This window comes from Oncorhynchus gorbuscha, linkage group LG08 (assembly GCF_021184085.1).
Source record: "Oncorhynchus gorbuscha isolate QuinsamMale2020 ecotype Even-year linkage group LG08, OgorEven_v1.0, whole genome shotgun sequence".
Taxonomy (NCBI): domain Eukaryota; kingdom Metazoa; phylum Chordata; class Actinopteri; order Salmoniformes; family Salmonidae; genus Oncorhynchus; species Oncorhynchus gorbuscha.
Window position 1 is genome coordinate 15,746,704 of NC_060180.1, and position 11,047 is coordinate 15,757,750.

General features: G+C 40.5%; 1 protein-coding gene across 2 annotated transcripts; it reads right to left on the minus strand.

Moving 5' to 3' along the window:
* Positions 1-1,694: 1,694 nt before the first annotated feature.
* Positions 1,695-8,439, minus strand: LOC124040766 (tumor necrosis factor receptor superfamily member 6-like). 2 transcript variants are annotated; one of them, XM_046357855.1, is made up of 9 exons: positions 8,293-8,439; positions 5,207-5,345; positions 4,824-4,958; positions 4,594-4,711; positions 4,086-4,162; positions 3,861-3,956; positions 3,600-3,664; positions 2,313-2,331; positions 1,695-2,217 (listed from the first exon to the last, which is right to left on the minus strand). In XM_046357855.1, exons 1-9 carry the CDS (start codon positions 8,329-8,331, stop codon positions 1,904-1,906), a joined length of 1,002 nt encoding a protein of 333 aa, XP_046213811.1. In that variant the 5' UTR covers positions 8,332-8,439; the 3' UTR covers positions 1,695-1,903. The 2 variants fall into 2 exon arrangements, with proteins under 2 accessions (XP_046213811.1, XP_046213812.1); XM_046357856.1 differs by lacking the exons at positions 2,313-2,331; positions 3,600-3,664.
* Between the last annotated feature and the right edge of the window lie 2,608 nt (positions 8,440-11,047).

The window sequence follows — 11,047 nt, forward strand, 5'->3', positions numbered from 1 at the left end:
GGCAAGTCGGTTAGGACATATACTTCGTGCATGACACAAATTATTGTTCCAACAATTGTTTACAGACATATTATTTAACTTATAATACACTGTCACACAATTCCAGTGGGTCAGAAGTTTACATACACTAAGTTGACTGTGCCATTAAACAGCTTGGATAATTCCAGAAAATTATGTCATGGTTTTAGAAGATTCTGATAGGCTAATTGACATCATTTGAGTCAATTGGAGATGTACAATTGGAGCAATTTCCAAACGCCTGAAGGTACCACATTCATCTGTACAAATAATAGTACGCATGTATAAACACTGGGACCAGGCAGCCGTCATACCGCTCAGGAAGGAGAGACCTTCTGTCTCTTAGAGATGAACGTACTTTGGTGCGAAAAGTGCAAATCATTCCCAGAACAGCAAAGGACCTTGTGAAGATGCTGGAGGAAACAGGTACAAAAGTATCTATATCCTGTCAAGACTTTCACCGAGGTTGGCTCTCCTGCCCGTTCAGGCGGTGCTCGGCGGTCGTCGTCACCGTCCTACTAGCCACTACCGATCCCTTTTCGTGTATCTGTTGGATTTCTCTGATTGTTTTCACCTGTGTGTTGTTTAGTTAATTAGTGTCTGTATATAATGTAGGTTGTTCCGCCCTTGTTTTGTGCGGGATTGTTTATTTTGTCATTCGTTTCGTCTGTCGTGTTTTTGTGTTTATTATTCTCCGGTTAGTCTGTTATCCTGTTTTGGATAATTTCACCCTGTTTGTATTTGGGTTGACCGTGTTTATTTTGTTAACCGGAGAATAAACGTATTATCGCTATTTGCTCTCTGCGCCTGATTCCACCCACCTTGATTAGACGTGACATATCCACAGTAAAAACGAGTCCTATATCGACATAACCTGAAAGGCCTCTCAGCAAGGAAAAAGCCACCGCTCCAAAACCGCAATAAAAAAGCCAGACTACGGTTTGCAACTGCACATGGGGACAAAGATCGTACTTTTGGAGAAATGTCCTCTGGTCTGATGAATCAAAAATATAACTGTTTGGCCATAATGACCATCGTTATGTTTGGAAGAAAAAGGGAGAGGCTTGCAAGCCAAAGAACACCATCCCAACCGTGAAGCACGGGGGTAGCAGCATCATGTTGTGGGGGTGCTTTGCTGCAGGAGGGACTGGTGCACTTCACAAAATAGATGGCATCATGAGGCAAGAAAATTATGTGGATATATTGAAGCAACATCTCAAGACATCAGTCAGGAAGTTAAAGCTTGGTCGCAAATGGGTCTTCCAAATGGACAATGACCGCAAGCATACTTCCAAAGTTGTGGCAAAATGGCTTAAGGAAAACAAAGTCAAGGTATTGGAGTGGCCATCACAAATCCCTGACCTCAATCCTATAGAACATTTGTGGGCAGAACTGAAAAAGCATGGGTGAGCAAGGAGGCCTACAAATCTGACTCAGTGACACCAGCTCTGTCAGGAGGAATGGACCAAAATTATTGTGGGAGGCTTGTGGAAGGCTACCCAAAACATTTGACCCAAGTTAAACAATTTAAAGGCAATGGAACCAAATACTAATTGAGTGTATGTAAACTTCTGACCCACTGGGAATGTGATTTAATAAATAAAGGCTTATATAAATCATTCTCTCTACTATTATTCTGACATTTCACATTCTTAAAATAAAGTGGTGATCCTAACTGACCGAAAACAGGGAATGTTTACTATGATTAAATGTCAGGAATTGTGAAAAAATTTGTTTAAATGTATTTGGCTATGGTGTATGTAAACTTTCAACTTCAACTGTATATAAATATATATTTTATAATGCAACAAACAGGTAATTCAACAAACTATTTGCACATAGGTACTTAGTACTGGCATGGACAGTACCACTGACCGTACGGTATCTACACTTGTTCTACCCCGGAGTTCGAAACTATGTTTTCCTTGTTGCTGATGATAGCCATGATATTATTTGCCTTGGCATTTTTATTCATGCGTTGTAGAGTATGGATCAGTGTCTCAGAGGCTGTGGTCATCCCCTTCTTCTCCACCCAGGCCCTAAGTAGGCTGGAACACTGCTCCTCGGAGTCATTGGGATAGTTTAGCTGGTGGGATTCTATGGTGGCAATAGTCATCCCACTGCGCTCGGCCACCTGTTTCATGTCCTTCCACCCCAAGGTCTTAGCGATATCTGGGAGATGTGGCCAGAGGTCAATACCTGAAACCAAGAAGCAGGATTGAGGTTAATTCTTAGTTGGGGATGGCATATATGGGTCATATTAGTAAACATGGTAATATTGATGATGTCATTACCCCTCAGTGGCTGCATTTCCTGCAAATAAGCAAACAAATGTTTACAAGTAAAACAAATTCACTAATGATATTTCACTCGGAAATTATAAGTGTCATGGTACACTATATATACAAAAGTATGTGGACACCCCTTCAAATGAGTGGATTTGGCTAATTCACCCACACCCGTTGCCAACAGGTATAAAATCGAGCACACCGCCATGCAATCTCCATAGTCAAACATTGGCAGTAGAATGGCCTTGCTGAAGAGCTCAGTGACATTCAACGTGGCACCGTCATAGGATTCCAATGGGTTTCCATGGCAGAGGAGCCACAAACAAGCCTAAGATACCATGTGCAATGCCAAGCGTCAGCTGGAGTGGTATAAAGCTCGCTGCCATTGGACTCTGGAGCAGTGGAAACGCGTTCTCTGGAGTGATGAATCACGCTTCACCATCTGGCAGTCTGACAGACGAATCTGGGTTTGGCGGATGCCAGGTGAACGCTATCTGCTCCAATGCATAGTGCCAAATGTAAAGTTTGGTTGCGGAATAAATGGTCCGGGCTGTTTTTCATGGTTCAGTCTTGGCCCCTTAGTTCCAGTGAAGGGAAATCTAAACGCTACGGCATACAATTTTTTAATTTTTAATTTCACCTTTATCTAACCAGGTAGGCTAGTTGAGAACAAGTTCTCATTTGCAACTGCGACCTGGCCAAGATAAAGCATAGCAGTGTGAACAGACAACACAGAGTTACACATGGAGTAAACAATTAACAAGTCAATAACACTGTTGCCATAGACAATTCTGTGCTTCCAACTTTGTGGCAACAGTTTGTGGAAGGCTATTTTCTGTTTTAGCATGAAAATGCCCCCGTGCACAAAGCGAGGTCCATACAGAAATGGTTTGTCGAGATCAGTGTGGAAGAACTTGACTGGCCTGCACAGAGCCCTGACCTCAACCCGATCTAACATCTTCGGGAATTAATTGGAACGCAGACTGCGAGCCAGGCCTAATCACCCAACATCAGTGCCAGACCTCACTAATGCTCTTGTGGCTGAATGGAAGCAAGTCCCCGCAGCTAAATTCCAGAATTTTGCAGAAAGCCTTCCCAGAAGAGCGACCAACTCCATATTAATGTCCATGATTTTGGAATGAGATGTTCGGTTAGCAGATGTCCACATACTTTTGGTCATGTAGTGTATGTACTGTGACATTAATGTAGCACTAGAGATTCATGGGTGTGTTTTAAGCAGTGGATTTTGGTCAAGGACAGGGTGGAGTAGTGTAACCTATTGAAGATAATTACCTCAGCTACCTCTAAATTCTGGTTGGGCATTTCGGTCAAACCATCATTTTGCCCGAGCTTTTTCCCTAACGAAGCAAAAACAGACATCTAAAAAAATGTTTCAAGGGTAAAAACATACTTTTGGACAGGGAGCTTTCCAACGAAAAACAGACTTCCGCTCTCTCCAACTGCTTTACTAACTAAAATGATAGAACAATCTCTTGTGCCTCCTTCTGGTGGTTTAGCATAGCCTACAGCTTTCTGAATGACCCAAATGCTTACCAGAACAAGGTTTATTTGTTCGCCTCAGACAGCAAAAAATAAGAAAAACTGCAATAACCATAACCGAGCCAAGTACTGCTGCATGAGTTCTTCCTCCTGAAACAAAGAAATGAAAAATAACAGCCACATTTTCAAATAAAAAACAGACTTATTATAATTATACTGTAAGTGAAACCACATCTTTGTAATGCATTGAAATGTTATGGTTTTGCTCAATCCCCAAACCTCCTTGTTTTTGGTCGTCATGGCATATGGTGTTGTTGGTGGTGGTACAGGCAACCTTGGTACCTTCATCCCCACATCTTGAAGATAAATTAAAAGATTTGATGCAGGTTGATATCTCTCTAGTCTATATAATAATAGGCCTACAACCGATTTAACAATGTGTTATAAAGGTAGACCCAGCGATATGACGTAGATGCAGAAAGTTAAACAGCATAGTGGGTCAATGTCCGCATCAAGTAATAGTGTTGAAGCGTGAGGCTCAACTTCTCCTCTGTTTTGGTCCCGTGTCTACTGCACTTTAACAGCGTGAAGCGAACCCATGTACATGCGCAGATACTGTGTGTGACTGTGGGAAAGCAAAGTCTTGCATCTCACTCATCTCAATATCTGTGGCGCTACTCGGGGCAACATCATTTCGCTGAGTCTACTTTTAGCATTTACAAACAATAAACCAAATCAATGTTTTATTTGATGGTTATTTGGTTAAACTACAGTATTCTGGACTTACATGGTACATGGGTAGCAGGCCCTGCAGTGCACCTTCCCCTTGTCACAGTAGTGGCCCTGCTGGCATCGACACACTGTGTCCCTGATGATGGTACATTTGTCCTCCACCTCCAGATTGGCTACGGAGGACAACCACCACCATGCCAGTACGTTAGAAACCTCACTTGCTACAGTGGGTAGGACTTATGTTAGGGTGTTAGTTCCACCTGTTGCGTGTGTGTGTATGCCTACCTTTAGGGTTGCAAGATGTGCAGGGCTCACAAGAGTCCAGGAAGTTCGGGTAACTGTTGTAGGTTCTGCCTAGCTCACAGAGAATACAGGTCCCATCGTCTGAGTTCACACTACAGTGGCTGTCCAGATGATGGCCTGTACACACAGAGTACCAAGACATAGGGAGTCAGAGGGAAAGACACAGTAGCATACAATCATTTTATTCATGCAATTTACAGTTGACTGAGACAGTACATATGTTAACTAGTGAACATTTCAGTTCTCACGCCAAAGTAAATGTTCTTGCGCTGTTATTACGGTATTATGCTGTCATGGTGGGGACCATAAAAAAGATAAAGTTAGATAGTTCAATACAGACAATATTAAACATTTTAGATGCTTACCAGCAGCACAGAGACAGCATGTCTTGTTTTCATATTGGTAATTGCCATCTTGACAACTCTGCCTTTTGGTGCGCAATTTGATGGTTATGTCTTGGGAACTCTGCTCTGCTTTGGAAGTTGTAGCTGAACGAACTATACACTGTTAAATGCCATGACATTATTGCTTGTTATTAAAACAGACAGAGTAAGTTGGCAGTTACAGTAGGCACACAATGTGTGTGTGTGTGTGTGTGTGTGTGTGTGTGTGTGTGTGTGTGTGTGTGTGTGTGTGTGTGTGTGTGTGTGTGTGTGTGTGTGTGTGTGTGTGTGTGTGTGTGTGTGTGTGTGTGTGTGTGTGTGTGTGTGTGTGTGTGTGTGTGTGTGTGTGTGTAAAGAGAGAGGAAGCGAGTGAGAAAGAGTGAGCGGGGTATTAGTGATTTAAGTATGATTGGAAGGTCAATAATGATCATTAAGAAAAAAACATGCCTATGTGTGTCAACCCACTAGGCACAAACTGGTTGAATCAACATGTTTCAACGTAATTTGTCAATGTATTTGTGATGTGGAATCTACGTAGATAATACATTTAAGTTTTGAAAAAAGTAATCAACAGTTGTGTTGAGGGTGACATTTCAACCTCAGGATTATGTCATCATGGTCACCAATTTTCAACATAGAGAATTTTGTATCAAAAACCTTGTATCAAATATGTTGAATTTGTACCTTTGACACATCATCAGATCTTCAACGTTTATATCCACTATCTGGAATTTGTTTTGGGCTGAGCAGCACCTGCTACTGGAGAATTGACCTATATACTGTACAGCTATCCATTTGGTCTCCCATCCGGGTTTTTAACCAAGCCCAACCCTGCTTAGCTTTGATATGCACTCAAGTGTACAAAACATTTTGAACACCTTCCTAATATTATGTTGCACCCCCTTTTGCAATCAGAACAGCCTCAATTCGTCAGGGCATGGACTCTACAAGGTGTTGAAAGAATTCCACAGCAATGCTGGCCCATGTTGATTCCAATACTTCCAACAGTTGTGTCAAGTTGGTTGGATGTCCTTTAGGTGTTGGACCATTCTTGATACACAGGGAAACTGTTGAGCATGGAAAAACACACCATCGTCACAGTTCTTGACACACTCAAGCTGGGGTGCCTGGAACCATACTTACAGTAAGTGTTAGGTCTCTCTTTATGTAGTGTTGTGTTGACTTTCTTGTCATGATTTATATTTGATTTATTTTGTATTTTTAACCCCAGCCACCATCCCTGCAGGAGGCATTTTGCCTTTTTTGTAGGCCGTCATTGTAAATAATAATTTGTTCTTAAATAGGTTAATTAAAGGTTAATTAAAAAATGAATGAATAATTAAAGTGCATTCATTTTAATATAGCTAGGTGAGACAACCATATATCACAGTCAAATATTCAGGATACAAACATTCCATTCCAGCTAAACAATGGACATATAGCATTTTGCAAAAACAACACACTGCCATACACATCTAAAATCTATGAATAAAAATATCTGCCAACAGTAATATTTTACACACACGTGAAGCAATCAAATCTCAAACATTAACCCGGACGACGCTGGGCCAATTGTGGGCAGCCATATGGGACTTTCAATCACGGCTGGTTGTGATACAGCCTGTAATCTTCAAGTTGTTAATTAATATGTTGGTTTCAGGTCTCCATCTCAACCAAAAACCTAATTAAAGTTTGATTTGATATAATTTAGTCCTTTTCTTTAACATACATTTTTTGGATGAAATGGAAGTGTGAATCCAACATATAAATTATTAATTTGTAGACCAACTGGAATCAAAGCCAGACTAAGTCTGTGGCACAACAGATACATCTCCTTCAAATGTTGATATTTCAACCAAACACAATTCAAGATGACTCTTGCAATAAATTAATTAGCCTTAACTTTAGGCTATTTAATGTATCTTACAAACTAATGTAACAGTATTTATTCAACCTTAAAATGAGTAACATCCAACTGTTGAGTGTGAAAAATCCAGCAGTGTTGCAGTTCTTGACACAAACCAGTGCGCCTTGCACATACTACTATACCCCGTTCAAAGGCTCTTAAATCTTTTGTTCTTATTTACAATCACGGCCTACACCGGCCAAACCTGGACGACGCTGGGCCAATTGTGCGCCCAGCGGGGACATCTATGGGACATCCAATCACAGCAGATTGTGATACATCCTGGATTCGAACCAGGATGCCTGTAGTGACACCTCTAGCACTGAGACACGGTGTCTTAGACCACTGTGCCACTCAGGAGCCACAATACATGTCTCAAGGCTTAAAAATCCTTCTTTAACATATCTTCTCTCCTTCATCTACACTGATTGAAGTGGATTTAACAGGTGACAGCAATAAGGGGCCATAGCTTTCACCTGGATTCACCTGGTAAGTCTGTCATGGAAAGAGCAGGTGTTCTTAATGTTTTGTATACTCCAGTGTATATGACATTCCATCTTGAACGTTGTTGTGCTTTTTAAATGGCTGAAAGCGAAGTGATAAAACATGTCAATGACACCTAAATGATTGTTTTTCTATTGGAATTTGGTTGTGCTTTTAGGTGGTTGAAAGTATAGTGATAACACATTGGGAATTCAACAAATTTCTGGCTGTATTTTAGGTGGGTGAATAAAGAATGAAATCTCATTGATCAACGTCTCAAACAAATATTACCCACATTTCCAGTGGTAAGTCCCAAGAAGTGAATAAAAAAATACACATACTGACATCGAAAGTGAAACTAACGTTACTTGTCTTCAGCACAGACGAGTGAATGAATTTGACTAGGCTAGACTTTACGGAGTTATAAAGATACATGTATCTTACAGTGGCAATTATGTTAGTTGACAATTAAATATGTCTTAAATATATGATATATCAGACTATTGATACATCGAGTTTTGTAGATGTGTAGTCATCTATTTAATTGACGCAAGATCACGGCGTAGTGACTTGAGTTGGATGGGAGTTAATTTAGTTAGCTACCGCCTGACAATAATAAAGTGTTAGAGTTTATCCTATACAAAGTATGTCAAAGATAAAATGTTGATCGTAAACTCACCAAAATGCACAGGACACATAGAAACGTATATTTGTTCATCTTCCAAATTGACGCCACCAAGAAGAAATTTCTGCGCCCTCTGTGCGGTCGTTGCAAATGTTCGTTAGTTTTAGTTTTGAAGGAAGTAGACACCCACAATAACAACCAATTTAGCACAATGTTTCTATTTACTAACGAAATCCAAATGTACGCTTGACTATTGAAAAGGCTTATCATCTCATGAGATCCACACAATTAGTTGAAGTAGGAATTTACAGTGCCTTCAGAAAGTATTCACACCCCTTGACTTTTTCAACATTTTGTTGTTACAGCCTGAATTTAAAATGGATTAAATTGAGATGTATTTTGTCGCTGGCCTACACACAATAACACATAATGTCAAAGTGGAATTCTGTTCTTCTAAATATTTACAAATGAATTGAAAATGAAAAGCTGAAATGTCTTGAGTCAATAAGGATTCAACCCATTTGTTATGGCAAGCCTAAATAGGTTCAGAAGTAAACCTTTGCTTAACAAGTCACATAATAAATTGCATTGCCTCACTCAGTATGCAAGAATAGTGTTTAACAAGATTTTTTAATGACTACCTCATCTCAGTACCCCACACATACCTGTAAGGTCCCTCTGTCGAGCACTGAATTTCAAACACAGATTCAACCACAAAGACCATTGGTTGATGGGTAAAAATAAAAAGCAGACATTGAATATCCATTTGAGCATGGTGAAGTTATTAATGACACTCAATACACATAATCACCACAAAGATACAGGCGTCCTTCCTAACGCAGTTGCCAGAGAGGAAGGAAACCACTCAGGAATTTCACCATGAGGCCAGTGGTGACTTTAAAACAGTTACAGAGTTGAATGGTTGTGATAGGAGAAAACGAATAATGGATCAACAACATTGCAGTTACTCCACAATACTAATCTAATGTGACAAAGCACATAACTTTTTTTATCCTGAATACAAAGTGTTATATCTGGGACAAATCCAATACAACACATTACTGAGTACCACTCTCCATATTTTCAAGCATAGTGGTGGCTGTATCATGTTATCGTTATGCTTGTAATCTTTCAAGACAGGGGAATTTTTTTAAGATAAAAAATTAATTGAATGGAGCTAAGCACAGGCAAAATTCTAGAGAAATACCTGGTTCGGTCTGCTTTCCACCAGACACTGGTAGATGAATTCAACTTTCAGCAGGACAATAACCTAAAACACAAGCCCAAATCTACACTGGAGTTGCTTACCAAGAAGGCAGTGAATGTTCCCAATGGCGTAGTTACAGTTTTGACTTAAATCTACTTCAAAATCTATGGCAATACTTGAAAAATGGTTATCTAGCAATGATCAACAACCAATTTGACAGAGCTTGAATAATTTTGAAAATAATAATATTGTACAATCATTTACATTACATTTACATTTAAGTCATTTAGCAGACGCTCTTATCCAGAGCGACTTACAAATTGGTGCATTCACCTTATGACATCCAGTGGAACAGTCACTTTACAATAGTGCATCTAAATCTTAAAGGGGGGGGGGTGAGAAGGATTACTTATCCTATCCTAGGTATTCCTTAAAGAGGTGGGGTTTCAGGTGTCTCCGGAAGGTGGTGATTGACTCCGCTGTCCTGGCGTCGTGAGGGAGTTTGTTCCACCATTGGGGGGCCAGAGCAGCGAACAGTTTTGACTGGGCTGAGCGGGAACTGTACTTCCTCAGTGGTAGGGAGGCGAGCAGGCCAGAGGTGGATGAACGCAGTGCCCTTGTTTGGGTGTAGGGCCTGATCAGAGCCTGGAGGTACTGAGGTGCCGTTCCCCTCACAGCTCCGTAGGCAAGCACCATGGTCTTGTAGCGGATGCGAGCTTCAACTGGAAGCCAGTGCAGGTGTGCAATGTTCTTAGAGACTTACCCAGAAAGATTCACAGCTGTAATCGCTGCCAAAGGTGATTCTAACATGTATTGACTCAGGGGTGTGAATACTTATGTAAATGAGATATTTCTGTATTTAATTTTGAATGAATTCACACAAATGTCTAAAATGTCACTTTGTCATTATGGGGTATTGTGTGTAGATGGGTGAAATAAATATATATATATATTTAGTACATTTCAGGCTGTAACCACATAATGTGAAAGAAGTCAAGGGGTGTAACTACTATCTGAAGGCATAGTGTATCGCTGCATGTACCACTAGAGGAAGTGAGTGGCCTTAGCGCGGGAAGGACTGGGTAGCTCCTCTCTTTACTTATTTTCAGGGGTCCGTTACTGCAGCAAACCGTCAGGACTGACAGGATGTGTGCTGGTCATTTTTCAAGCACACCAAGTCCCGAGGCAGATTCGATTGTTTCACTATCAAGCTCTCTTCCTACCATGCTGTGCAATAGAGAGCATTGGTTGGCAATCCTAAACTGCCAGTCAGTGTATTAGCTACAGTCACCAATGTTGAGACTACATTGCATAATACACTCCTCGGTGACTTATACGGCCTCGAGGTTTTCTTCTAATCAGGTGGACAGGAAAATCTTCTGGCCATTTACCCGTGTCATCAATTCTTTCCAAATAGAATATGAATCCATGATAGACATAATATGGAGAAATGGATGCAATAATTGTAATCAATTTTAGAATTTCTAACGTAACAAAATGTGGAAAAGTCAAGGGGTCTGAATACTTTTCCCGAATGCACTGTAGCTAAATATGGATTTACATTTCTGATTTATTTTTTATTAAGAAGTCTACCACTCCCCA

Excerpts from the sequence above, each read along its gene's own strand:
- LOC124040766 (XM_046357855.1), bottom strand. The coding sequence starts at position 8,331 with ATGAACAAATATACGTTTCTATGTGTCCTGTGCATTTTG. Across the intron at positions 4,959-5,206 it reads ATGCTGTCTCTGTGCTGCTG|GCCATCATCTGGACAGCCAC; the intron begins GTAAGCATCTAA and ends CTGTGTGTACAG. Across the intron at positions 4,163-4,593 it reads GCCTGCTACCCATGTACCAT|ATGTGGGGATGAAGGTACCA; the intron begins GTAAGTCCAGAA and ends TTTATCTTCAAG.